The 26,688-nt window shown below is 62.0% G+C and overlaps 1 protein-coding gene across 1 annotated transcript in view; it reads left to right on the forward strand.

Moving 5' to 3' along the window:
• The window catches only part of LOC121664428, a 74,167-nt gene that overhangs the window by 39,676 nt on the left and 7,803 nt on the right, over window positions 1–26,688 (forward strand). The window contains exon 2 of the mRNA XM_042027732.1: window positions 5–1,414. Within this exon, the coding sequence (XP_041883666.1) occupies window positions 5–1,414 (1,410 nt within the window). The remainder of the gene's footprint in view (window positions 1–4; window positions 1,415–26,688) is intronic.

Raw genomic sequence — 26,688 nt, forward strand, 5'->3', positions numbered from 1 at the left:
GGAGGAGGAGGAGGAGGAAGAGGAGGAGGAGGAAGGGCCGGCAGCCGGCTCCGAGCTCTCCGAGCTCTCCGACGCCGAGCCCCTCTCGGAGCCCGAGGGGGCGGGCGGCGCGGCGCGGGCCCCCCCGGCGGCGGGGAGCGAGCGGGGGCCCCCCTGCTGCTCCTCGGACAGCGAGATCAACATCACCAGCGAGGAGGAGGAGGACGACGAGGAAGGCAGCGAGCGGCCCGCTTGGGCACCGGGCACCGCCTGCTACATCTGCGGCAGCCCCTTGGCACCCGGCGCCCAGCACCGCGTCCACGTGCAGAAGCAGGAGAAAACCTCGCCGGGACCTTTCTTCCCGTTCCTGTGGCTGCACAGCCCCCCGCCGGGCGCCCAGCCGCTGTCTCCCACCGGCAGCACCCTGGTGTGTCCCTGCTGCTTCGCCTCCCTCATGCAGCAGTGGCAGAGCTTCGAGCTGGCCAACGTGCCCGTGCTGCAGCGGCTCTACGTGGTGCCCCTCAGCGCCGGGGCCATGCCCGCCAAGGGCCGCCGAGGGATGAAGGAGGACGGGACGGGCATCCCGCCGGTGCCCGAGGCTTGCTACCTCTGCGGGGAGGAGTGCGGCAAGGAGGCGAGGCCGGTGGCTGCCAAAATCACCAACGGCAACGCGAAGAGCACCATGCACTTCCCCTTCCTCAGCCTGCTGCCCTGCCCGCCCGGCGCCAAGGGGCTGAACAAGCACTGGGAGGTCAGCAGCTGCCGCAAGTGCTTCGGGGTGCTGCAGGACCTGTGGGCCATGTACCGGGCCTGTCACAACGAGGAGCTCATCTCCTCGGTGCAGAGCTTCCTGGGGCGGTACCACCAGGTCTTCTCCGCCGGTGACCTCGCCGGTCACCCCGCTGTCATCAAGCCTGGTCCCACCTCTGTCTGCTACATCTGCGGGGCCGAGTTGGGAGCTGGTAAAGAGTTCCAGCTCAACGTCAACCCACCGGGGCGATTTGGGGAGAAGGAGCCCTTTTTCCCCTTCTTGACGGTCTACCCACCCGCCCCGCGGGCCAGACCGGCTGACTCCACCGGGCTGGTGGCCACCTGCATCCTGTGCTACCACGACCTGCTGGGACAGTGGCTGCAGCACGAGGGCAGGAACTCCCACCACCCCAGCAGCGCCTGGTCCCGGCAGTACAAAGTGGAGACCTTCGTCTGCTTCTTCTGCCGGCAGGAGAAGAAGCGATGCCTTGGATTAAAAGCGGTTCAGGTGGCCAGGCTTCCCGTCTTCCTCTACACCCTGCGCGTGGCCAACAGCCTGCTGGTGGACGATGGGAAGCAGCTGACCATCGGCGCTTGTGCCGAGTGCGGGGCCGTGGTCCTGGCTGGCAAGAGCATGACCCCGCCAGAGCTGCTGGCAGTGGCACCCCCGGCTCTCCTCCCCAAGGTAAGGCAGTTGGCCCAGAGCCCATCCCTCCTTTCCCAGCACTTCCCACCTCTGGAATCCAGGAGGAGTTGGAGAAGTGACATAGATGGATGCTCTTCTTTTGGGTCTGGTTCCTGGGGGCGAATGCTAATGGATGGGGTGCCTTTAGCAATGAAATTTTGGAGCTGTCAAGCTGTGAAAGAACAGATAAAAACCCTTCCAGGAGGTGGGAAGAGCCAAGATCTGTCCCGTTCCAGAAGTGTCCGTGTTATTGGCAGCTTCGCACAAGGGAGGTGGGAGCCAGGACAGAGGAAATCCCAGTCCCGTCCCGCTTGCCATCAAGGGTGCTCGGAGATGCCAGAGGGGCGGGAGGGCTGCCTGGCCTGCCCTCCATGGGAGCATCCTTGGGAAGCTGGAAGGAGCTCATGGCCTCTGTGGGAAACTTCCCAACTTATCCCTACTTTTACAAGGCACCCTAATCAAGGGATTTCCCTTGGAGAAACCCCAGTTCTTCCCACAGCTGGGGGGCTGATGGGTGGCCACAGGGCTGGGTGCCCCGCACCCGTGCTGCTCTGGTTGTCCTGCAGTGAGGGCCCCCAGGCAGCGTCCCCCTGGGCCCCCCTGAAGGGTGTCACTGGTGTCATCACCCAGCTGCTGCCAGTTTCCCCAGTTGTTCCTTTCTGTGCCTCCCCCTGGGGCTACACAGGTTGCTTTAGGGGCATCAACTTGAAAGCACATGGCAGAGCAAAAGTTTATTCCTCCCAAGCTTGTCTTTCTCGTGGGATGGGGAAATAACAGTTTTCACCCCGAAATTTCCAGCCTGTGGGAGCTCTCCAGAGCCACCGCTCTGTATCAGCAAACCAGGCCCCAGGCTGGGCTCTGTCAAATGCCAACATCCCAAATCCCTGAGGTCATTTTCAAGGCCTTTCGGCTCCATCTGTAGCCAGAACCCTGTGGCTCTCTGAGGCACTGGCATTTTCTTTAGAAATGTAAACCAGCCCTTCCAAGACAGCGCTCCTTTTCTCTCCCGTCGCTCGCCCTTGGCTGCTTACAAATATAATTTCCCACTCAGCTGTGCTGGCTCCTGAACTGGGGGGGGGGGACGACACTGCTTGGAAAGCCACCAGACAGGAGCTGCATTCACCTGGAGGGTGCCAGGATGGCACCGGAGGTTGGCTTGGCACCGGTGCTGGGAATCCTCTGGAAGCCATTGCTTTTGGGGGGTTTCCCCTGGCGTCTGTCAGCCTGAGCTGGATGGTCCTGACATAACTTCGGGTCATTTGTGCATGCAGGTGGTTCATTTTCATGGTTGCTGGGTGGGTTGTGATGCCCACGTGGTCACGGGTCTGGTGGCATCTGCGAGGTGCTGGTGGCCATGGAGGGCTCAGGAGGCAGGCGAGTGGTGCTGATCCAGGAGTGATTTTGGGGCGCTGCCCCAGCAGAGCCCAGGTGGGTGCAGCTGATGGGAGGGGGATCATCTGCGTGTCCCCAGCTGGTTTCCCAGGCCTCTGCCCCCTTGGCGTCCCCAGGCCACCTCATGGGGACAATACGGACAGCAGTTCTGCTCCAGCATGGATGGGTGCTCTGGGTGCTTCCCGTGGGGTTCCTCAGTGACCCCCCCAGATCCCAGCCATTTCTCAAGCACGCCACTCCTCGTCCCTGCTGGCCCCAATCCCAAACTCCCAGGAGCACACAGAGTGTGTCCCGGGGAAGGGACGTTGTTGAGTTCCTCCTCTTTTTCCCGGGTTTGCTAATGAGCAAATTAAGGGGCTGCTGCAAGGGGTTGAGTGGCAGGAGGCACAGCAGAGCTGCCTGGGGACAGCGTGGCGGGGCTCTGCCATGTCCTGGTGGGGACTCTGGCTGGCCAGAAGGTCCTGGCGCATTTTCCCTCCCTGTCTCCACATGCTTTCCAGCAGGCTGAGACCTCACAGATGTCAAGGTTATTTAAAACACGGCTTAATGCTTGGGTAGGGCACTTGGTTAATTTAGCTGTACCCTTGTTCAGCCACGCTTGCTGGTGTAAGTCACCCCAGATGAGCTTTTCACTCTTGTGTGACACCCAGATTCCCGTTCCAATGGGACCAGGCCGGAGGGAATGAGCCTGAGCAGTTAAAATCCTCTCCCCAGTTCTCCTTGCAGCTCTGTAACTTCCTTTCTGGGCTGCACTTGCTTTTTCACACCCCATGCACACAGAGCTGTGGCTTGCTGCTGTCCTGCCTGTGTATTTGTGGACACAAATGGCTCAAAGCTTGAGGTCAGTGCCCCAAAAGCCACCAGACACACCCACATCTCCCTCTTTTAGCAGGGCAGCAAGAGCAGGATGGGGTTAAGGCCCTCTCTGTAACAGAATGGAGGTGCTGATGAGGGACCCCCACATCTGAGGCTGGTCTGGGAGGAGCCAGCGATATTTTGGGTGGGTGGTGGCTCTGCTGCTGGTTTAGTGGTGGGGAGCAGTGGAACCAGTGATGCTCTGCGGAGTGTGTGGTGGGGCCTGAGGTTCTCCTTGCTGCAGGAGGATCTCCTGGAGGTGAGCTCTGCAGAACCCTGCTGTGGTTGGCGTGTGTGGGGCGGGTTTGGGTTCTCCCCTCTGAGAAGAAATGGCAATGCTGGGTGTGGAAATGGCACCCGGCATGGGCATCCCAGATGTGCGCTGTGAGAAGGGATTTTCTTTCCAGCTGTGCCCCTTGCAAGGGGAAGCTGTGCAGATCTTTGCCCTTACTGGTGCAGGGCTCTGAGTTTGGGGCATCTGGGTGGGATATCTCCTCCTGCTGATCTGGATAAACTGCCTGTGCATCCCACTGGGATGTGCACCCACCCCAGGAGGAGCTGGTTCCTCGAGCAGCCGCTGTTGGGAGCGATGGCTTTGAATAAACCATAAAAGGACCAGATTTTGTTGCTTCTCAGAGGTGACAGTGACCTGTGTCCCTGGCTGTGCCTTCTGAAGTCACCCCCAAGCCCTCCAGCCCTCTCCCCAGGGGTGAAGTGCTGCGTTCCCAGCTCAAGGGCTGCTTGTCCTCAGCCTGCCTGGCACTCTCAGTGTCCTGTGTTCCCCAGGAAAAGCTTCCCCTGTCTTTCAGCTCTTCCCATCTTTGCCTTCCACTCTCTCTCTGCAGTTATGTAAAAGTGACTCCTCTTGAGGTTTTCTGGGTTTTTTTCCCCTTAAATACAACTTCTTGGAAATACTTTCAGGTGTCTGGAAAGCTCTCAAATCCCACCATAACTCAAGCACAGCTGTTCAGGACAACCAAGTGATCAGGCCCAGCCCACATGGGTTCATGAATGGCAGGTCCTTGTCCCCTGATGTCCTGTGACAAGGTGACCCACTCCGTGGGTGAGGGAAGGCTCTGGAGGTTGTCTACGTGGACTTTAGGAAATGCTTTGGCAGCGTTTCCCACAGCATTCTCCTGGAGAAACTGGCTGCTCATGGCTGGGATGGGTTCCTCGGGTAAAAATCTGTCGGGATGCTGGGCCCAGAGAGTGACGGTGAATGGAGACACATCCCATTGGTGGCTGGTCACCAGTGCTGTCCCCAGGGCTCAGTGTTGGGGCAGCAGGGCTGGGGAAGGCTCTGGAGCCCCAGCAGTGGCTGTGGGAGCTGGGAAAGGGGCTCAGGCTGGAGCAAAGGAGGCTCAGGGGGGACCTTGTGGCTCTGCACAAGTCCCTGACAGGAGGGGGCAGCCAGGGGGGTCGGGCTCTGCTCCCAGGGAACAGGGACAGGAGGAGAGGGAACGGCCTCAGGCTGAGCCAGGGGAGGCTCAGGGTGGATATTAAGGAAAATTTCTCTGCTGAAAGGGTCATCAAATCCTGGCACAGCTGCCCCGGGCAGTGGGGGAGTCACCATTCCTGGAGGGATTTTACAGATGTGTAGGTGCGGCACTTGGGGATATGGTCAGTGGTGGCCTTGGCAGTGCTGGGGGAACGGTTGGACCCGATGATCTTGGAGGGCTTTTCCAACCTAAACGAGTCTGTGGCTCTGTGTTCAGTTTCCTTTGGTGCTGTGTGGTGCCCTGGAGGTGTTGCCATCCTGCTCCTGGGAGCAGCTGGATTCCACTGCCTCTCCCAGCCTCGTCCTTGGGCCGGTTTCTGGGAATCACGTGGTGTTTTCCATGCCCCATTCCCGCTTTTCAGAGCACACCTGGGGCTGGTTGTGTGGGGCTGTGCCTGACAGGGCACAGGCAGTCTCCAGGGGTTGAGTTCACTGTATTTACTAATTGCCAGCAGTGCTGTTGGCTCAGCTGGGGATTTGGCCCCCGCTGCAGGTTCCGAGCTCCAAAGGTCATGGCTGCGTTTCCAAATCACCGCGTCGAGCTGACAGCTGTTGGTGGGCACTTTCCTTTTGGCTTTCGAAAAGGGCTTTGGGCAAAAATCAAAGAGTTCTTGTGTTCTCCACTAAACATTGTCCCACTGATGCTGAGTGGCAGCCAAAGCTCCTGAATGCCAGAAAAGCAAACCCAGAAGGCAGGGAGTGATGCCTGAGCCCTCCTCCTGCATTGCACCAGGCCAAATTATGGGATATATGGGTGCACTGCAGCATGAGAATTCAGAGACCTGTGTAGGAAGAGCCCCAGGCACCTCTGCCTTCTTCGCATCTTTTACAGATTTTGAAGGAAATCAAAAACCTTCTGGCCACTGGCAGTGTTTTGGGGGGTGGTGCTTTTTTGGCCAAGCCGGTGGCACCTCTGTGTGTCCCCAGGTGTCACGTGTGGGGTCCAGGGGGGTGGCACAGGCTGCGTTTGGCTTCTCCTCATCCCTTGAAATAAGGAGCGGAGCTGGTCTTACGTGTCTCAATCTTTTGGCTTCCAGCTCGGGTCGGTTTTGGTGGTTCTACCTGTGCTTGTGCCAATTTCTGCCACCACGAATTCCAGCAGCTTCAGAGCAAAATCAGGCCAGTTTAAGCCAACTTCGTTGAGATAAACCTGTTTAGTTTGCAGCATGGGAAGGTGTTTTTAGTGGGGCCTACGCTGCCTTTCAGCAAAGCAGCTGCTGCAGCCAGCCCCGACCCGGGCTGGCATTTTCGGATGAGATCTCAGTCCCAGCACGGAGGTGGCAATATAATCATGATATGACTTCATGTCTCGGGGCACGGCCTCCCTCGGGATCGTGTTCCCAGATGGCAAACAAAGAAAGAACACGGGGAAAATGTGCTGTGTGCTTTTTCCTGCCGCTGAGCCCAGGGGTGCTTTGCTCTGTGGGAACTCGCACCTGGCTGTCCCTCCTCCTCCTCCTCACCCGCCACTTACCTCGTGTCAGAGTCACCCCCTGGCGTGGTGGCTTGTCCCCCTGGGGTTTCCAGCCGGGGGTGTGTGTCCTTCAGTCACGCTGGGGGAGCAGCACAGGGGTCTTTGCTGTGGCCGGGCTGACCTTGCTGGAGCAGCTGTCCGAAATTCCAGGGCTCCCGCGCCGCTGCCAGCGCCGTGTCCTGCAGACCTCGTGCTGACTCCACAGCTCACCAGCTGGCTGCTATATATTTATTTTTCACCCTGCCCTCCCTGCTCTTTGCTTTCTCCCTGCCTTTCCCAAAAGCAGCAGCGCTGCAGGACTGGCAGCTCAAGCAGGCACCTGCCAAAAACGCTGGTCTGACACTGTGCTGCACCCCCCGAAATACCCCCTGTGGGCCCCCTGGGGAGAGGGACCGGCTCTGCTCTCACCCCATGCAGTGAAAATGCTTTTGCAACTGCCGGAGCATCCACAGCAGCCTCTGGAGTCGCAGCCAAGTCGGGAGATGGGGTAAAGGGGCGGCCGGACGGCTCTGGCTGCTGCGGCCGGACAGATGTTTTGTCCAGACACTTGGCCTTTCTCAGCCATCCGGGAAGCCCGGTCGCAGAGGGCAGCCTGTGATGCTCTTTGGCTGCTTCCCAGCGAGGAGGGACTTCCCTGCACAGCAGAGTGGGTGCCTGGTTTTCCAAGCACATCAGGAATGGCAGGGGTTGGCTTTTCACCCCCCAAGATACCAGCTGGGTCCGGTCCTGACACCCTCGTCACTGTCCTTGAGTGGCAAGGAGCTGTCTCCATCTCCTGAGCAGGGTTTGGGGACCCACGATGTTTTGGGGCACAGGGCACAGCTGGTTTGCCAGGAGCCTGTTTACATCTCTCTGGCTGCAGTAGGTGCCCTGGATCTGTTCCAACATTGGTTTTTGGGGTGAGGAGGGCTCTGTTTGCTCCCTGATGGCTCCTTTGCTTGGAGATGGTCCTGTGCTGCTGGACAGCATCTGCCCAGATGTTCCTCCCCGCAGCAAAAGGCCTGTGCCACACGCTGCCATCCTGGCCTGGAAGAGATGGCATGGAAACATCCCTCTGGTGCCTCAGGGGGACACTGCTCTCCTTGGGGGCAAATCCAGGCAGGTGGTGAGGCAGGAGCATCCCTGGGAGCTGGGGCAGGAGCCCGGCTGGCAGTGGCAGCCTCCCAGCCGTGCCGGCCTTTCTTCCGCAGGGAGCAGCTGGCGGCGGGAGCCTTTCCAGCGGCACGATTCCCCCGGGCCCCGTCCCAGGGCTGGGACAGCCCCAGGTCCCCCCATGGCTAAGGCGGGTGGCAGCGGGGCCTCGAGCGTGCCTTGGCTCCTCGGTGCCGCGCAGCGACGCGTGCCAGCCGCGCTTTGGGGGCCGCTCCTGTGCCAGAGACATTGCTCCCGGCCATCCCAGCCTGCTTGCCCTCCCTAGGTCGTGGGGAGGGTGCCGGAGCCCTGGTGCCAGCCCAGGCTGCTGCGGGCAGGTCGTGGTTTGCTCCCAGTGCTGGGTGAGCAGCTGCTGTGGCCTCTCCCCGGCACATGCGAGCCGAGCTGTGCCATGGCTGGATAAACAGCCTCGTGCAGCTGCTCCGGCTGCTGTGTGACTCCTTTTCCCTGCTGGATCTTCGGCAGCAGGGCAGGGATGAAGGGGATGGCTCCAGGGGGAGTTTTGGCTGGGCTGGGAGAAGGGGGACATTACCTGGGTGTGCTTGGCAGCCTGGCATGGGTATGATGCTGCTTCTCCCTCTTTAGTTTCCTTCTTTTCCTCCTCCCTTCCACATTAGCATGAGTGCTGCTGGGCTTTAGGAGCTCTCAGGAGGCTGAAGTCATCTGTTTACCCACGGAGCTGGCATGCTTGGAGAAGCAGCTCTCCCGGCTTTCCCTCTCCAACCTGCCGGGGAGGTGCCTGTGCCGAGCGTGCCGTGACCTGCACCAGGGCAGGGCGAGCCCTGTGGCTGCCCCGGGCTGCCTCACATCCCATCGCATCCCATCGCATCCCATCGCATCCCATCGCATCCTGAAATGGGGCTGGGGTGTCTGTGCTGTCGTGGTGCAGGTGTAGGAGCTCCATCCATCTGGAGAACTTCCAAGACGCTGTGTTTTGGTGGCTGTATCCAAGCACTGGTGCTGGATGGGCCGTTCCCGGTGGCACAGGGACCTGCTGCAGGATTTACCAAGGGTTATTCCATAACCCCTGGCACACAAACTCAGGAAATCACCGTCTGCCCCGGTGCTGCCTCTTCCCGCCGGCTTCCGGCAGAGCTGGCCACAGCATCGCCTGCCCCGGTACTCTGGGAGAGCCAGGTCTTGGCAGGGGTGAGCAGCTGGTTTTTGGGGCTGGTTTTGACCAGGAATGCACGGGGAAAGTCCTGGCACCTCCCATGAGGGATGTGGAGAGGGCAGGAGGGCTTGCAGGGGCTGCTTTGCTCTCTCCCAGCTCCTCCCAGTGAATTTTTGTCTTCTGCTTTAGAGCTGAAGCAAGGCTGGGAGCCAGCTGGGATGAGAGGGAAGGTCCTGATGTGAGAGGGGTGGTGGCCACCCCACAGCCAGGAGCAACCCCCCCTTGGTTTGGGATGGACAGCTGCCTTCCCTGGCCAAAGGGCAGGAGCCTGGACTGCTCCCAGGCTTCCAGCCCCTCTGTGACCCCCTCGAGGCTGTGTCCTGGTGTGCTGTCACCCAGCATGTCCCCAGCACCTGCTGTTTTGGGACTGGGGATTCCTGCTGTGGGGGCATCATCCCTGTGGGATGTGCATCCCATGGCACAGCCCAGGCTCTGCTGCAACTCCATGCAGGGGAGTTCTCCCAGCTGACCCTCCAAAATGGTTTTAATTGTCCTCCCCAGCCTTGCCTCCCTTGGAAACAGGGAGTGGGTCACCTGATGGATCCAAGGGGCCACCAGCAGCCACCTCTGTCCCTGGGGACACCAGGGAGGGACTTTGGAGCTGGGAACATTTTGGTGACAGCCGGGACATTGGGCTCTCGCTCAGTGTTTTGCAGGCACGTCGGGACAGACAGACCTGGGAGGGAGGGAGGGACCCACAGACAGCTGAGGGTGTGGGGCACACAGCAAATTGCCACCGTCACCTTCCAGCTGCTTCCAGTATGTTTCTGGAAAGGGGCTGTGAAGCTTTTCTTTGAGTGATGATCAGGTGCTGATGATTCCAGTTATTGTGCTGGCCAGGGATAAATGTGTGTGTATGTATAGGGATGGATGGATGGAAGTCTCCTGCTCCCCTCCTTGTCCTCACTGCTAAACCAGCCACATTTTCTCCTCCCCATCACTCCCCCCGGCTCTCGGAGCAGGCAGCAGGAGTTATCCTGGAGTGAAAACACGGCGAGGACAAGGCCCTTCAGTTTTCCTGGGAGGCAGCGGTGCCAAGGTCAACCTGGCGTGGGGACAGGGCTGGGTTGTCACTGCTGGCCCTGGTGGGCACCCCGGGGGTGTCCGGGCCGTTCCCGGTGCGGGGCTCCCCGGGAATGGGGGGAGCAGCTCTGCTGCCTGCAGACAGAGTCCAGATGCTCTGGCTGCGGCGTCTCTGGAGGGGGAGATGAATTCGCTCCTGCCGTCTTCTGTTTTCAGTCCAGAACATCTGCACAGTAACTGGGAAATCTGGGCTTTCTCCTGCTTCTCAGCCAGGTCCTGTCAGCCCTTTCCTCTTCCAAAAAGGGGTTTGGTGTTGTTTTTTTTCTCTCCCCTTCCCGCTGTTGCTTGTGCTGTGTAACCTGCTCCCTGCTGTGCATCCTGTCAGGGCTCTGCTTGGGTTTGACTCTGTGAGGAGCATTTGGAGGGACCTCCCCATCTCAGCCACCGCCTGAGCTCAGGGATGTGGATCCCCGGGAGCAGATTTTCCTGTGGGGCTGTTCCCCTGGGGCACTGGGATCACCCAAGCTGCTGTATCCCTCATTCCAGTGGTTTTTCCCTGTTCTCGTGCTGATCACGCTGATCCTGCATCCCGGAGCCCGGGTGCTGCATGCTGTGTGCTTGGGGCTGGACAACCCCTCCCAAAAGCTGGCACTGGGAAGCATTTGAGGCTGCAGCAGGGTGGGGGCCACCCTGCTCCCTGCTCCCTGTTCTTTCCAGCAGTGAGTGGCTTGGCCAGGCTGGCCCCGGGCTGGCCAGGACAGCTCTTGGCTTGGCAGTGTCCCACACGGGTGAGGTTTGTTCCGTGGCCGCTGGCTCGGGCTCCTGGCAGGGCTCTGGTGGGTGCTGGGCACCTCCTTTTCCTTGCTGCTGCTTCCACCATACCCTGGGGACCCTCAGGAAGTGTCATCCCAGTAACTGAAGCCCTGGAGGAGGAACAAATCCGTGTCCTGTGCTCTCACCCTGACCTTCCCCACCGGAGCTGCTGGGGCCCGAACCTGGCTCCATCCTTTATCCATCCCTGCTCTTTCTCCTTCATTTGCAAAGATTTCCTCCCTCTTTGCTCATCTCTTAGTCCTTTTGCTGTGTTTCCCCAGCCCTTGCTGCCCTAGTTCTGGCTGCACTGGCCCCGTGCCCGGTGCCCTCTGCTCAGAGCGGAAGGAAGGGCTCCGGGGAAGGACAGCAAAGTCTGGATGATGCCAGCAGGGGTTTGTCCTTGGCTTGGACAAGGGACTGACCCCCTCAGAGGGGCTTTGGGGCCATGGATATCACGGGTGCTGTTCCCCCAGGCCAGCAGGGGTCTTGCAGGATGCAAAGAGACAGCGGAGGAGGGGATGCCCCCTCTTTTGGCACTTTGGGGACCTTGGGACAAAATGCAAGTGGTGCTGCCTCCCCCTGGGTTCCCTGCTTCCAGAGGAGGGGGGAGAACCCTCAGGACGAGATGATTTGGGGTGCACTTGAGAGCCAGCAGGCTGCCTGGGGGGGTGGCTGGGCAGGGTGGCTGCCAGCTGGGTACCTGGAGGTGACGTATGCCTGGTGCCCCCGTCCTGGGGATGGCCACACAGCACTGGCCTCACAGCTGCTGTTTCTGGCCAGTCCGTGGCCTCTGCACCGCAGTCACCACCGCCGGGGCCGGCAGCTGCTGCCCTTTCCCTTCCCATTCCCTCAGACCCGTGGGATGGATGGAGACAGGATGAGGAATCCCCCCAGCGTGGGCAGCAACGGAGCAGCTCAATCCCTCCTGGGATCTTCCCTCCAGCCCCGTTTTCCTCCCGTTTAAACGCGGGATGCGGCTCTGTTTGGTGGGTGGCTGTAAAAATAGCACTTGGTTTGAGTTAGGAGGGTGGCGGGGACGGGCTGGGAGGGGGCCGGGGTGCAGGGGGAGGTCCGGTTTCTCCCTTTCCTGGAGGAATTAGGGAGGCCACATGCTGCCAGGAGTGTTTGGCTGGTAGAGGCAAGCGGAGGCTCCGAGGAGGCGAGCAGGCGTCCGCACAGATGGAAATTTGATCACCCACGGCTCAACAGATTGTTTGATTTATTTTAAAATCAAGCAGATGGCTGCAACAGGAGTTTGTTTAAGTTCAGCTCCGAGCTGGGCCAACGGCCAGGATACTCGGGGGTAGGCGTGCCAAAAAATGTTCAATGACTTTGGTCATCACCCACCTCTCCTCCTCCTCCTCCCCTTCCCTCGCTCCAGCGCACACACCCCGCTCCCCCTCTTATCGCATCCTCGCCTTCATCTCTTGGCTCCTGCATCTCGCTTTGTCTCTCCCGGCGGGCGCAGCCTTGCCCTCCGCTTTTTCCTCCCCTTCCCTGCACTCCAGAGGGTTTAACTCTTCCCCAGCCGTCCCCTCGCCCTGGTTCCCGTGTGCTGGAGGGGTGCGGCGGGGGTTGTCCCCGGTGGAGAGAGGGACAACCCCCACCCCACGGCTCTCTCCTCGTGTCTGTCTACTCTGGGACCAGTTTGGGGGGCATGGAGAGGTGTGGGTCCTGGCTGGATGCCCAGAGGGATACCCTGTCCCATACCCTGCCCCCCATGGCTGTCCCTCCATGGTGGGGAGGGGGTGGGTGGATCCTGGTGTCCCCCTGCCCTGCCCTGCCCTGAAATGGTGGCAGCCTGAATGAGCCCCCAGCAGTGTGGGATGCCCATCTTGGGGTGGGAGGGGTGACCTGGGCATGGAGAGGAGCCCCTGCTGCAGCCCGTGGTGGCTCTGGACATGTTCCTGGCCCTGCTGCCATATGGCCGGCAGGGAAGGGGCTGGAGGAGCCAGTGGGAGGCAGCCTGGGATGTGCTAAACTGCTGTCAGTGGGATGGGGCTTGCTGTGCTCGGGGCTTTAAATCACCCCGTGCCACCAGGCTGGCACTGCCCGGGGGGTCTGACCACCCCGGGGTGGCACAGGGTCCCCAGCACGCGTGGCTGAGTCCCCTCAGCCTGCCAAGGGATGTCTGGTTTGCTCTCTGTGGCAGGGACAAGGAGCTCTCTGCATCTCCTGCGGAGAGTGGGTGGGATGCTCCAGGACCACCGGCCATCCTTGGTGGCCTCAGGATATCCCTGTGCCCCGTGCCAGCTCCCAGCACCAGGGCAGGTTCTCCCTGCAGGTTTTCCTGCCTGGGAATTGCCCGTTCTCCCATTTCTGGGAGCAGGACAGCCTATGGGCTGTGGGATGAGGCTTCTCCCCAGCTCCGGTCTCCTCTCCATGGCGGGGCTGGGGGCTGTGGGTCCTGCTGGGAGGAGCGCGTGGGGCTGGAAGGGGTTAAGGCAGGCAAAGGAAAACAAGAGTGCTGCAGGGCCTGGGTGGCTGACAAGCCAAACAACTGTTTTTGACTCACTGTTGCTGCCTTGCCAAGTGCAATTGCTTCCACATTCCCATCCCCTGGCTGCAGGGGCGCGGGGAGATGTTGGCTCTTTGCGGTCAGGAGGGGAAGGGGGATGCCGGGGGGAGCAGCAGCGGGAAGGGCTGGCTCTGCACTGCTTTCTCTCAGCTCAGCTCTCTCCTGTTCCCCTCCCTGGCGAGGGGCAGGGGGTGATGCTGGCCGGGGAGTGATGCTGGCAGGGGAGTGACGCTGCCAGGCTCACTCAGGCCAGCTCCTGGTGGAGCATCCCCTTCTGCCAGCCCTGAAGGCGGGAGAGGGAATGGGGGGGCTAAAATGCACCCCCAGGGCGTCTGCCCTGCCTTCTCCTGCTGTTTGTCTGCGGGGAGCACCCTGAAGAGTGGCTCCTTCCCTGCCAGGGGGTGCTGGTGGGTGTTTGGGGTCAGCAGCACCCATTTCGCCCCCCTCCATCCTCTCAAGAGTGGAGCCCCGCATCCTCAATGTCCCAATTCCAGCCGTTTACAGGGATCAGGAGTGACCCCACTGCAACCCTGCTCACAGATGTGGGGTCTCATGTGGGGCTGGACCCCCCACCATGCCTGGGCGGCGGCAAATCTGCCAGCAGGGTTTGGGGGGACACAGACAAGCCCGATAAAACCCCCAGGCCTCCGAGTGCTGGTGCCGGTTGTGTTGGAGACAGGAAGAAATAACTCCTTGGAGAAGAGGCTGGGGAGTTACAGCGAAGATTTGAGCTACTCAGGGTCGCTGCTTTGTGGAGTTAATTATCTTCTGAGTCTGGGTTTTTTGGGTGTTTTTTTGAGTTGGTGTTGGTTTTTGGTTTTTTTTTTCCGCTTCTCAGGATTATTTCTTGGCAAATGAGGCGTCATTCTGAAGCACTGAGCTCTGCTCCCTCAGAACTCCTGGCTGCTAAGTGCTGTGGAGGAGATCCTGGTCCTAAAAAAAACCAACACACCAAAAAAAACCACCCTCAAAAAAAGCCCTGCTGCTTTTGCAGTGCGAATATGGGGTCTGGGACAGCTCAGGATAGATTCTGTGTGTGTTCCTGGAGCTGTTTCCCTGGGGAAGCCGGAGCAGGAACCTCCTGTGGGCACGGGCAGCACTGGGATGGGCAGAGGAGGATGTGGAGGGGCACTTGATCCCTGTAGGATTGTGAGCTGTTTGGGGTCCCCCACAAAGTCCAGCCTGGATTGGAGGGCCTGGAAGGAACCCCCAGAATTTGGGAAGCTGTGAGGGTGTGCTGTGAGCTGACCCTTGGGTGAGGAGGGGTTTTATGGGGCATTTTGTGTGGCAGCTGTTTCCCTGTTTGGGGTGCTGTGGGGTTGGGACATCGCTCTGGCATCAACATTCCCGTCACCCTCGGGCTCCTGGGGCTCTGCTGCCGCCTCTCTGCACTTTGGAGAGGCCACTTCCTCCTGCTGGCTGTGGAAAGGGTCCGTCTGTGCTGGGACAGCCGGGCCTGTGATGCAGAGGAGCTGGCCTGGATGCTGTCGGACAAATGGGACGCACACCTGGAGCTGCTCCTGCGGGATCTGACTCCTCTCGCTCCCGCTGCTGGTCCCTGTTTAATCTCAGCCTCATTTGCTGAATCCCAGGGGAAGGAGGCAGCGGCAGAGCAGGAGCTGGCGGCGCTGGAGGTTCATGTTCATGCTGCAGGAAAGGACCCCCAGAGCTTTGCCCAAAATATCCCATGTCCACGAGGGATGTGGGAGACCCGCTCACGCTCCAGTCTGGCACCATGGGGACAGTCACACCATCCATCATCCCGTCTCCAGGGGAGCTGCAGTCCAACCTCTGCCCCTCTCCTGAGCATCCACCACCTTGCAGGACCCATCCGTGCCGCTCCCATCCCCCTGGCATCGCCTCACCAGGGCGAACCCCCAAACTCTGCAGAGGAAGCCAAAGGGCCCTCCTGGCATGCCCCAGCCACAAGTGGCAGGGGATGCTCGTGTCCCTGTTGTCGGACACCTTGTCAGCTCCTAATCCCGACATGAGAAGGCAATTAGGGGCCGGGATCCCCTTCCCGAGGCGGCAGATGGGGCGCGGTGCCGCCGTGGGGCTGGGGCTGGGGCGGAGGGGCCGGCTCTGCCTCCTAATGTGTTTGCAAATCCTCCCCAGCTGAGGGGATTAAAGCCGGCATCTGGCTCGCTTTAGAATATTAAAACAAAGGGAGTTGTAGGCGCCATGATCGGGGGCAGGCGAGGGAGGGAGCGGGGCCGGGGGGGGCCTCCCCGTGCTGGGAAAGTCTGCAGGAATCCCCCCCCTCTCCCAGCCCTTCCACGAGGTTTTCCCTAAGGACCAAACCCAGCGCTGGGGTGAGGGCAGCGGGGCACAGGCGGCAGCACCCGGGGACCAAGGGGGGATGCTGGAGGCGGGTGGGCTGCGGGGGTGCTTTTTGGGGGGGGGGGGGGTGTGAGGAAGGTTTCTCTCTGCTTTTTCCACCCCGTTGCGCTGTTCTGGAAGCGGCAAGAATTCAGGAAGCCGGCGTGCGGCGAGTGCCAAGTCAGGCTGTACCGCAGCCAAGCCCCTGCTTGTTTTCTCGTCTTGCTGGAGCCAGTGAGTGACCTTATTAGCTTAGGGGGCAGCTGCCTTATTAACACACATCTGGCGGCGAGGGGGCCGCATAGGCCCGATATTGTCTCCCTGCCTGCTCCCAGCGTGGCTGGGGGGGCTCCCCCCGTGGCTTCTCCCACCCCTCCCGGTAGCAGGGCTGGCATCCAGGCGGCCCCACTCGCCCCATCCCCCTGGGAGGGGGTTTGTGCTGGGGGGCCAGGATTAGGCAGATGGGGTTTGGATTTGTTGGGGATTAATAATTTAAGATGATAATCTGTGTGAGGCTATCATCTGCAGGGGAGGGAGGGGTGTGGGGTCCCCACCAGCGCGGGGGGCCTGTGCTGCCAGCATTCCCATGGATGCTGCCCCATCTCCCATCTTCCCTATGGGGCAGGCCCTGGTTTTTTGGGGCACAGCATCGCCCTGCAGGACGGGATCACTCAGAGGGGCTGGACCACCCATGCAGCATCCTCCCATCCCTGCCAGCAGCCAGGGTGGGCACTGGGATTTCCTTCTGGATCAGCGTCGGCGTCTCCTGCAGCAAGGAGAGCCTCCAGCATGCCTGCTTCGGGACTTTTCCAGCACTTTTGGCTCCTGAAGCGGGTGGGTTCCCAGGAGGATGGGAGCTGGGAGGCTCCTGCCGTGCCAGGACAGGGAGCTGGGGGCTTTGCCATGTGTCGAATCACCCCAGGCCCTGCTCTGGCCTGTCCTGTGGGTTCACATCCCACTCACAGCCACCCATCAGCCCCATGGGGGACTGGCCCCATGCCCAGTGTCCACCATCACCCAGAACTGCCCATTTCCTCTCCCTGGATATAATCAGAGCCAAGCTGGGAGCACCCCTGTGCCGCATCCCGGGGGATCCGGGGCAGGCCAGCTGGGGGGTGCTGGGTGCCCGCCCTCCCCTCCACCACACAGGGATGCCCTTTGTCCTTCTTGGCGTGTGGGGGAACTCGGCAGCTCTTGGCTTCTCCCTTCTGTTTTGGAAATTCAAAACATTTGCAGGGCGGCCCACTCGCGCCCTGCCGCCACGGAGAGAGGCACTTGGCTGACTCCTCTGCTTTCCTTGGCCGCTGCTCCCTCCCGCTCACGCTCGGGGAGGGCCTTTTCTCCACCTCCTCACCCCTCTTTTTTTTCCTTTTCCCCTTTTTTTTTTCCCTCTCCTATGCTGTAAGCTTGGAAAAACACCCCCCCAGCCTGCAGGAAAGGCCACCAAGGGGGCCAGGCAGCAGAGCCCAGGGCGAGCGCGGTGCTGGCAGCGCCGGTGCCCGCTGGCCCCTGGCACTGACCTTGCTCTCCGCTGGGAAGGGCGGCTGTGCCGGGCGGCCGGAGCAGCCCCGCGCTGCTCCAGCGCTAATGAGCTCTGCCCGAGCAGAAGGATTAATTAGCTGCTGGGAGGAGGAGGAGGAAGAGGAGGAGGAGGAGGGGGGCATCCTTCTGCGGGGACTCTGGTGCCACTGGAGCCTGGCACGGCACAGCGCCCAGGGCTGCGGCACCGGCGGCGTTTTTGGGATGCTCCAGGAGGAGATGTGGCTCTTCCTGGAGCAAATGCCATGAGCCAGGTGGGGAGAGGGAATCCCAGTGCCACGCTGGGAAGACACAAGAGCTGCCAATCAGTCACCCAGGCTGCTGCTCTTTGTATTCCATTTTTTCCCCCAAAAAGAGCCTCGTAGGTTTTTTTTTTTAATTGCTGTTTCTGTGGGAATGGGAACCGAGGGTGTGACATGGATGTGTTAAATAAGTCCCCTGGAATCTAAAATGTCACTGCAGGGGACGAGGTGGCAGCTGGCTGGGAGCTGTGTGTGGGCAGGGCCTGGCTGTGTGCTGGGGCTCGGCCCTCACCCCAGAACCCTAAGGGCTCAGGGATGCTCAGGAGCATTGCATTGGGGACTGTCACCCTCCTGGAGGGGGGCCCCAAAGCTGGCTTGGGGCTTTTGGTGTCACGTTAAGCTGGGGGGATTTTGGGGGGGAGGGTGGCTTTGTGCCTTGTCCTCCCCTTGTCCTTTGTGCCCCTCTCCTCTCCGGAGAACCAGACACGGGGCAGGGGTGACATCAGGGAGGCCCCGGAGACACAAGCAGGGACATCGTGTCGAGGCCGGGAAGGTCGCGAGGACGCGGAGCTTGAACTTGAATTAGATGGTAATTGCGACGTGCCTAATTACAGGGAAAGAGCAAATCACTCCGGTGCTTCATAAAGTGTCTGACACGGAATAACGAGGATAATTAGCAATCAGACGGGAAGCTGCTGCCTCCCCGGCCCCGAAAGCCCTGGGGAGCCCCACTCCCCCTCCCCTCCGCAGAGCATCTGCCCCTGCCTGGGGTGGTTTGTCCCCCCCAGCATGGGACAGCTGCCCCCCAGTCCCCCCAGTATGGGACAGCGGCCCAGCAAAGCCACCCGAGCTGGGGTGAGGTGCAGCTGGTGGCTGTGTCCCCTGCCCAAGGGGGTCTGGTGGCTGTGCCAGTGTCCCTCCCCGTGTGTGTGTGTGTGTCCAGGTGTCCATCCCCACACGGATCCGCATCCACGTGTCCGTCCCCACGGCCGTGTCTGTGTCCAGCCGTGCAGCTCGTGCCTGCTGCCAGCAATGCATTAATGCTGCCTGACGCTAGAGCGCACCACAGGCATGTCGTGACATCCTCCCGGGGACACGGCTCCCAGCAGGACCACCTGCCCCGGCCACCTGCCCGCGGCCACCCCGCTGGGCACCCCCGCTGCCCTCGGTGGCCGCAGGGGACGTGAATGGGTGTCAGGGCTGGGACTGGTGGTGCCTAATTGCACTCGGAGGGCTTGGGATGTGGCACCCCAAAAAACCCCCCAGCCATCCCAGCCTGGCTGCTGTCACCCGTGGGGGACCGGGAGGAGGGCAGGGAGTGTCTGGCTCCCAATTAGCTGCACCCTTTAATGATGCTGGAGTTGGTGCAGGGAATGTGTGTCCCCCCTTAGGGACGCTGGGTTGTACTGGGGAGCTGATCCTAAACCTTCCATCCTCCCATCCTGCACCCAAAGGCTGAGGAATATCCTCCCTCTGGGCATGAAAGGACCTCCTAGCCCCAAAATGCCCCTGGGTGAGGGGTGCCAGGCTGCTTTGGTGACTTCACTCCAACTCCTGCTTGCCCTGCAGCCACCTCACTGCTGTCCCTGCCACCTCCCAGACCAACACTGGCAAGGCACATCCCTCTGCCCCTGTCCCAGCACCTCCAGGGAACCCCACAGCAGATCCCACCATGATTTTTGGACTGGTCCCACCGCTGGGTTTGCAGAGAGGGCTGAGCATGCTGGTGCCATCGTGGGGATGATGTCCCTGGGCGTCCCTGAGTGCCGGGGCAGGGTGGAGGTCACGCTTTCCCATCCTCCTCCGTGCCTGTCTCCTTCCTGCCTCTCCTGCTGGCTTCTCTTTTTTGTTTCCCCCTCTCGGAGCAGCTGTTCTCTAATAAGCTGTTAATGATGATACAGTAAGTAGGAGCGGAGAGTCCTGCGGGAGCTGCCATGATTTGTGTAATTGGCCTCAGAGGAGACAGAAGTATCTAATATTTACGTGCCGGTATTAGTCCCCTGGGAGCCTGTCTGGGCTGCCACGGGAGGCAGCTCCCAGCCTCAACCTGTCTGCTCCCAGCTGATGGATCCTTAGATCTCAAATGGATGGGAATAGCCGGATGGGAATGTGGGGGGGGATCCCCCCCAAAAACCTGCTGAGCATCCCCACAGCTCGGCACCCAGCCGGTTTGTGGGAGCAGCGGGGTTGGGCTGAGCTTCCAGAGGGAGGATGCTGAGGTTTGAGGATGAGGAGCTCTGTGCTGGGCTGGATGGAGGCAGGAGCTGGAGATGCCCCAGAATGGGTTTACCAGGGCTTTGGCCGGGCTCTTGAGGCACAAACATGTTCCCGAGCTGGCTGGTGCCTGGAGCAAGGAGCGGCAATAGAGAGGGCCACTCGCCATGCGGCCACCAAGCACCGTCTCCCCTGTGCCAGGGGCTGGGGTGGGTCCCTGGGAGCTGTGCCAGAGCTGCTGGCAGGGCAGGTTTGGAAGCAGAGCTGTCACCATGCTGCCAGCAGGCCGGGTGAGCCATGGGGCTGGGCAGGGACTGCCCGGGGTGATCCTGCCTGCAGCCGTAAGGCCGGAATGCCAGGGGAAACTGAGGCACGGCTGGGGAAACTGAGGCACGGAGGGCTGAGGAGCAGCCTGCCCACCCTCCTGCCAGCCCTCAGGGTTTGGGGCCTTGCCTTGGGCTCCATCCTGTGCTGTAGCGCGGCCAGGGTGCCACCAGGGCTTTCCCGCTTCCCTTGGCACCTCCTGGTTTCCCCAGGGCTCTGGGGCTGTCGCCTCCTGCTGGGGGTCAGTCTCTGGCCAGGATTCCCTCCGTGCCACTGAGCTGAGCTGTGCTGGGATGCTGGGGCTGTGCTCACTCCAGTGCTCACATTCCTGCACCCCCAAACCTTCAGAGACCCCAAAGGAGAGCATAGGGACTGGCATGAGGACACCCCCGCTGAGCAGTGGGGCCAGGGAGTGGGTACATCCCAATTCCCTGCCTGGGGTGGAAGTTGAGGGGTGCCATGGTCCCCCAACCCGTCTCCCAGTGCACACTGGTGTGCTGGAGGGGCCCCCAGCCCTGTGGGATTGCATCCCCAACCTTTTCCACCCGGATTCCCACTCTCCCATTGCCTTGGCAACCCCTGGCGTGGTGACTCAGAGCCTTCTGCAAGGGGATGTCTCACTGTGTGCCCTCCCCATGCTTGGGGTGCCCTCCGGGGGGGATGAGAGGGCTGTGGGGGCCTGATGCGGGTGGCCAGGGGAGTTATTTTATGGGATGCCAGGCTGGGCACCGCTGTTGACCCCGCAGAATCAAAGGCGCAGTGTTTCCCAACCGTTTCCCAAAAGGCAAGTGGGCACCTTTGCTTTGGAGGTGGCCTCATCCTGCCCGCTGGGACTGGGCTGGGAGCCACCCGGACCTGGCCCCGGGGTTATCCGGGGTCTCCTGCGGTGGGGAATGGCTGTGGGGTGGAGGTCGCTGAGCCCTGGCAAGCTCGTGGCAGGGGTGGAGGCGCTCGGGTGGAGTCTTGTGGTTCCACGCTGGTGTCACGGGGGGTGAGGAGCTGTTGGCTCCTGCTCTTCCCTCATCCCTCCCTCCCTCCATCCCTTTTCGGTTGTCCTCCCTGCTCAGGACGTTCCAGCCTCTCTGTCCCTGGCTTCCTGCCAGCCCTTTCCCACACTCCCTAATCCTGGGCTCCAGCCCTGGCTGCTGGTGCCCTGGGAGCAGCTGCTCAAATCTCCCCGAGCCAGGGAAACAGGACCTGGCCCTTGACCTCCTGGAGAACCTGGGGGGGGTGGCAGGTTTGGCGTGGGGACAGCAGGGGTGTCCCCGAGTCCCCTGCTGTGTCTGCCACCCCTTGTCCAGGGCAGAGAAGATGGATTTATGTTAGCAAAGGGTGCAGTGGGGAGCGGGGCAGCACCCCTGGGTGCTCTCAGGCTCTTATGGGGCTGAGGGGGGTGTTCACAGCCCCTCACACCCCTGTTCTGTGGGTGTTTGAGGGGGGAGATCCCCCCACCTCCTTCCCTCCCTCCTGCCTGATCTGTTCAATCTGCTAAGCAGGGGAATAGTGCAGCCGCCATCTGTGAGCCTGCCAATAATGGGATTAACTCCTTCCCCTGGCCGGGGCCGAGCCTGACGCTCTTTCTGGCACCCCCTTTCCCGGGGTACCCCCTCCTCCTGCCTGCCGGGGGCCAGCCAGCCCGCCAGGACATGCCGGTGCTGATGTCCCAGGGCAGTGATGTCCCAGGGCTGGCTGGGGACAGCGCCAAGCTGCCCCCACGCAGATCTGAGCCACCAGCACGGGCTCACCCCCTCCTGCCTCAGTTTCCCCTCTCCTACCTCAGTGCCCCCCCTTCTTCCTGGTTTCCCCTCTTCTGCCTCAGTTTCCCCTTTTCTGCCTAGCACGGTGGATTTGGGGCATTCCAAAGGGCTCTGTGCTCCTGGCAGCGCAGGGGCCGCTTTCCCCGCGTGGCAGTGGGAACACGGGCAGGGGGAACGCGCTGAGCTGTGCCTGAACCCCCGCGTGGGGGTGGGTCCTGCTCCTGGAGGCAGAGGAATGCAGGATGCGAGCCCACCCGCCCGGGATGCTGCCGGGGGAGGGATGCAGGGATGCGGGATGCGAGCCCAACCCCCCCCGGGAAGCTGCCCGAGGCTGGGGCAGAGGCGACACCGCACAGGGGGGGTTCAAGGGACCCCCACCCCCAGCGCTGCAGCTTCAAGCCCTTTTGCCGGGGGCGGGATGCCCCCGCTAATCCTCTTAGGCTGCGCCCCGGAGCAGCTGGCGAGGCTGGCCCGGCCGCTGCCCATCCTCCCTCCCAACAGGTGCCCCCCGCCCCCCTCCCCGCCGGGGCTGGGCGGGGGGCTCGGGGCTCCCCGCAGCAGGCAGCGCCCCCCTCCCCTTCCCCCGGGGCTGGCCCGGGAGCGCTCATTAATTATCTAATCTTCCCTTTATGTTTAATTTACAGCCCCGCGCGGCTCTGGCCATATGCTGCTTTTGTTGTGTCTGGCTCTTTGTTGTGGCAGGCAGCGGGGGCTGGCGAGACCCCCCCCCCCCCCTCACCCCCATCCTTTGATCCCCCCCTCCCCTCCCAGCGCCACCCTCCAGCCACCCCCACGGCACGGTGGCGAGCCCCGCGGAGGGGGTAAGTGCCTTTTTCTCGGTTATTAATTTCCCTGATCCCCACCCCCCCAGCTCAGCACAGCCCCCACCCCCCTAGCAGTGCGTGCGTGTGTGTGTGTCTGTGTGTGTGTGTCTGTGTGTGTGTGTCCCCCCCGCCTCTCGCCGGCGGCTCGGGATGTGATCGCGCGTGTGCGTGTGCGCGGCGCTGCCTCCTCCCGCTGCCGCCGCCGGGGTCACCGCGCCGCCCGCGCCCCGCACCGCGCCCCGCACCGCGCCCCGCAGCGCCCGCGCAGGTACGTGCAGGGCAGGCAGCTGCCTGTGCCATCCCCTCGGACTGTCCCCCTGCCTTACCTGTACCCCCCCCGGCTGTACCTTCCATCCCATCCCATCCCATCCCATCCCATCCCATCCCTGTACTGCCCACATCTGTACCCCCTACCTCCCGTCTGCACCTCTCTCATCTCCACCTGTACCCCCCTCACGCCTGTACCCCCCTCGTCCCCATCCTAAATGCCCCCACCCCCTCCTGTATCCTCCCACCCCTCTGTGCCCCCCTACCCACTGCCTCTACCTCCCCGCCTGTACCCCCCACCCCTGCCTGTACCCACCCCATACCCCCAACCCCTGCCTGTACCCCCCACCCCGTAACCCCCATCCCACCCCCCATTCAGCCTTGAGGGGGGCACCCCACCAGCCTTGTTGGGGAGATAAACCCTGTAGCCCCACCCCGACTTGTTGCGTGTCCCCCCCCCAATTTCTCTGTGTGTGTGTGTGGCTCCTGCTGTGGGTGGGTGTGGGGACACAGTGGGGGGACCCCTGTGGCCCCCTGGCCTGCGGTGGGTACTTGAGGGGGGGGAGTCTGTGGAACTTGCTGCAAACTTTGTGTGGTGCTGCCAGGTGCCTTCTGCACTTCCAGTTTTTTCTGTAGTTTTTTTTTTAAAAGTAGTAAAATGTTTTTTCTGCACCCCAGCAGGCCCATACACAGCTCTAATGGGGTGCTTGGGGGGCACCCCAACCCGGGGGCTGCAGAATGTGCACCCGCCCTCGAGGGGTTCATCTCTGGCTCCTGTGGGGCAGTGGGCGAAGGGTTTGGGGCATGTGGCCACTGGGGCAGCGCAAGGCTCCATCTGTGGGTGATGGGGGGCACCTCCAAGTGCTCTGCTGGGGTGCTGAGGTGGCATTTGCCCCCCCAGTGAGGGATGCTGGTGGCCTGGGAGGTTGCCCAGCTGGGCTCTGCCGGTCCTGGTGTGGGCAGGACCCGCACCCCCGGGCTCGGGGCGGCGCGCAGGGGGCTGTGCTCGTGCTGTCTGTCCGTCTGTCGGCACCTCCTGCAGCTGCTGCTGCCTGCTCCCTGCCCGCGCTGTGGGAGGGTGGGTGCCAAGCCGCCAGCCCGCCTTGGCCGGAGGATCCGTGTGCCGGGCCAAGCGCTGGGCTTGGAGCGCTCCGGCAGCGGTGTAAGGTCACCGCGACCGCCGGCGAGGTGGCCCTGCCAGGGCGTGCTGGCTGCTGCATGCCAGGAGCCACGGGGTGGTGGCAGGAGCTGGACCTGGGGTCACCGAGCCACTCATCAGGTGAACAAATCTCCTTTCATGGGCACAGGAGGCAGCTGGCTCTGCAGGCATCCTGCTGCCGGGCATTCCGGGGGCTCTGTTGGACAAGGGACTCCTTGTCCCCAAGGGGATGCAGCGGCTTGGGGAACCCATGTCCTAAAGGTGGGTAGTGGCAACAGGGGACAGTGCCAGCTGCTGGCGTGGGTGACCCACACACGTGTCCTGGCAGCAGAGAGGGAGACAGGGTGGACACCACCAGCACTCCTCGTCCTTGCATGTGGGGCTGGCTGTCCCCATGCAGCCCCGTGTGTCATCAGGGTGACCGGGCTGGCCCTTTTTGGGGTTGTTTTCTGCCCACCAGGTGTGGGGACCTGAGGAGGGGTTGTGCCACCATGCCAGGTGGCCACTGCTGCCATCTGGCTGTGCCTGTCCACATACAAAGTCCCGCTGCTCCCCCCCTCCTGGCCCCATGCCATGGGGTCACTTCCCAGTAAGTCACCACAGCTCTGTGTCACGGTGGGTTCGCGCTGCGTGTCACAAGCAGCCACAACACGAGGCTGGGGTCCCCCCATGGCAGCCCACCCTCTGCCCATGCCCTGCCATCCCTGCCAGCTGGGGAAACTGAGGCAGCGGGGCAGGAGGCAGCTTGCCCGAGGGACCCAGTGCCAGGGCTGGGGAGAGCAAACAAGATTCTTGGCACGGGCCGGCAGTGCCGCGCTCTGCCTGCAGGCAGGGTTGCTCTTTGCTGGGTGTGCAGTTTTGCTGCTGCTCTGCACCCCAGCTCTGGCTTCCTGGGGACTGTGCCCCTGTCCCCACAGGTGGCACCACCTCACCTTGGCACTGGTGAATGGGGTGATTGTTCCCCCCAGGGGTGGCCGGTGCCCGGCGCTGTGTGTGGCGGGGCTGGCACAGAGAGCGGCTTGGCCTTGGCCCCCTGCCCGCTGCCGTGCCCTTTTCCAGAGGCAGCTGCCTGTGGGTACGGCTGGGCAGCCGTCCTGCCTGCGGGCTCGGCCAGGGCAGGACCCTGCTCCCCTGGGCCGCCGGGTCACCTCCGTGCAGGGTTGCAACACCCGGGACCATCACTGCCGTGAGCTTGCCGTTCTCAGCTCAGTGGTGGTTTTTCTCCCATGTTTCTGTGCCAGCTCCATCCCTAAAGCAGAGGAGGGGATGAGCAGGGAGCTGGTTCTCCCTACTCTGCCGAAAAGTCCCTCTGGGAGAGGCGCCCAGTGGCGTCACCTCTTGTAGAAGCGATGTGTCAGCTCCGAAAGCCCCTGGTTTTCCACCTTGGAGCTGTGTGCGGGAGGGGGCGGTCCTGCCCCCGCTCCCCGGGCACGCGGGAGCCCTCGGGGTGCTGACATTCCCTGGTCCACGCTGGGTTCCGTGCATCCCTCCCCTCCCAGCTCGCTTGCCAGCTAATGGCGCGGCTTATTCCTATGGCTTTTTAAGTGCTTAATGGCGCGCGGGGCTAATGATGCAGCTCCCTCTGTTCCTGCCGCCTGGATGGATGGATGGATGGATGGTGTCGGATGGCGCTGCCCGAACCTCCGGGAATGGGGACAGGGACGAGGAGGGGCCCAGCCGGTGCCCCGTGGAGCTGGGGTTGGGCGCGGGCGTCCGCCTGCCTCTCCTCCCTCCCCTGCGCGGCTGCTCGGAGCAGTAATGTCACCATAAACGATATTTATCACGAGGTGATAAAAATCTATTTCCAGCGACCTCTTGGAAATGGCCCTCGTAAAACCAGGCAGCAGACGGAGGCAGGAGGCAGACAGCGGGGAGGGGGCACGGGCAGGGAAATGGCTGTAATCAGCCACGGAGCAGAGGCTGGATCTGCCGGGGAGCCGGCCCTGCCATTCCCGACCCCAGGAAATTGATGGCAGCCGTGAAGGCCAGAGGGCTGCCCGGGCACAGCTGGGCGGATGCTCGGGCATCCCAGGGCTTGAGCATCCTGGGATGCAGCATCCAGGCTGTGAAGGGAGGACCAGAGGGATTTTTGTCTTTAGGTGAGCGGGATCAGGGGGTTCTGTCCCTCAGTGACACCTGAGGGATCCTGGGCTGGAGCTGGTCCTGGAGCAGCAGACTGGGATGGGATGCTGGGCTAGCCAGCTTTCCCCCAGGCTTCCCAGCCATGGGGATGGCCCCCTCCTCTGTCAAGCACCGCTGGGTCACCCCCAGTGCCCCCTGTGTCCCTTCTGGGGGGCCACCATCGGTCCCAGAGCCCCTCCAGCTCCATCCCTTCGGTGCCCATGGCCAGGTGCTGATTCAGCATCTCAACACTAATTACTGAGCCTGTAGTGGATCCTGGCTGTAAATTCTCCGTCAGGAGTGGGCTGGGTGGTGGAAAACCTCCCTGGCTTCTTTTCCTGCTGACCTGAGCAGGGACCCGTGATCCCGTGTAAGTCATTGGGGTGCTGAGTTGGCAGGAGGTGTCTCATCCTCCCCCACCCACCTTTGGGGTGCACTGCCCACCAGGAATCCCTCCTTCCTGCAGAGGTCATTCCTGTCATGCTCAGCCCAGCTGTGTCCCCACTAGCATTAGGGACAGCCTGGGTGACCCCATGTCCCCCCTGCACCCTGGGTGATTCTGCCAGTCTGGGCATTACTGGGGGCTTTGCCAGGCTGAGGGGACAGAGG

The sequence above is a fragment of the Corvus kubaryi genome, unplaced genomic scaffold (genome assembly GCF_017639235.1).
Source record: "Corvus kubaryi isolate FWS band 111438036 unplaced genomic scaffold, C.kubaryi_AGA036_p1.0 37300, whole genome shotgun sequence".
Taxonomy (NCBI): domain Eukaryota; kingdom Metazoa; phylum Chordata; class Aves; order Passeriformes; family Corvidae; genus Corvus; species Corvus kubaryi.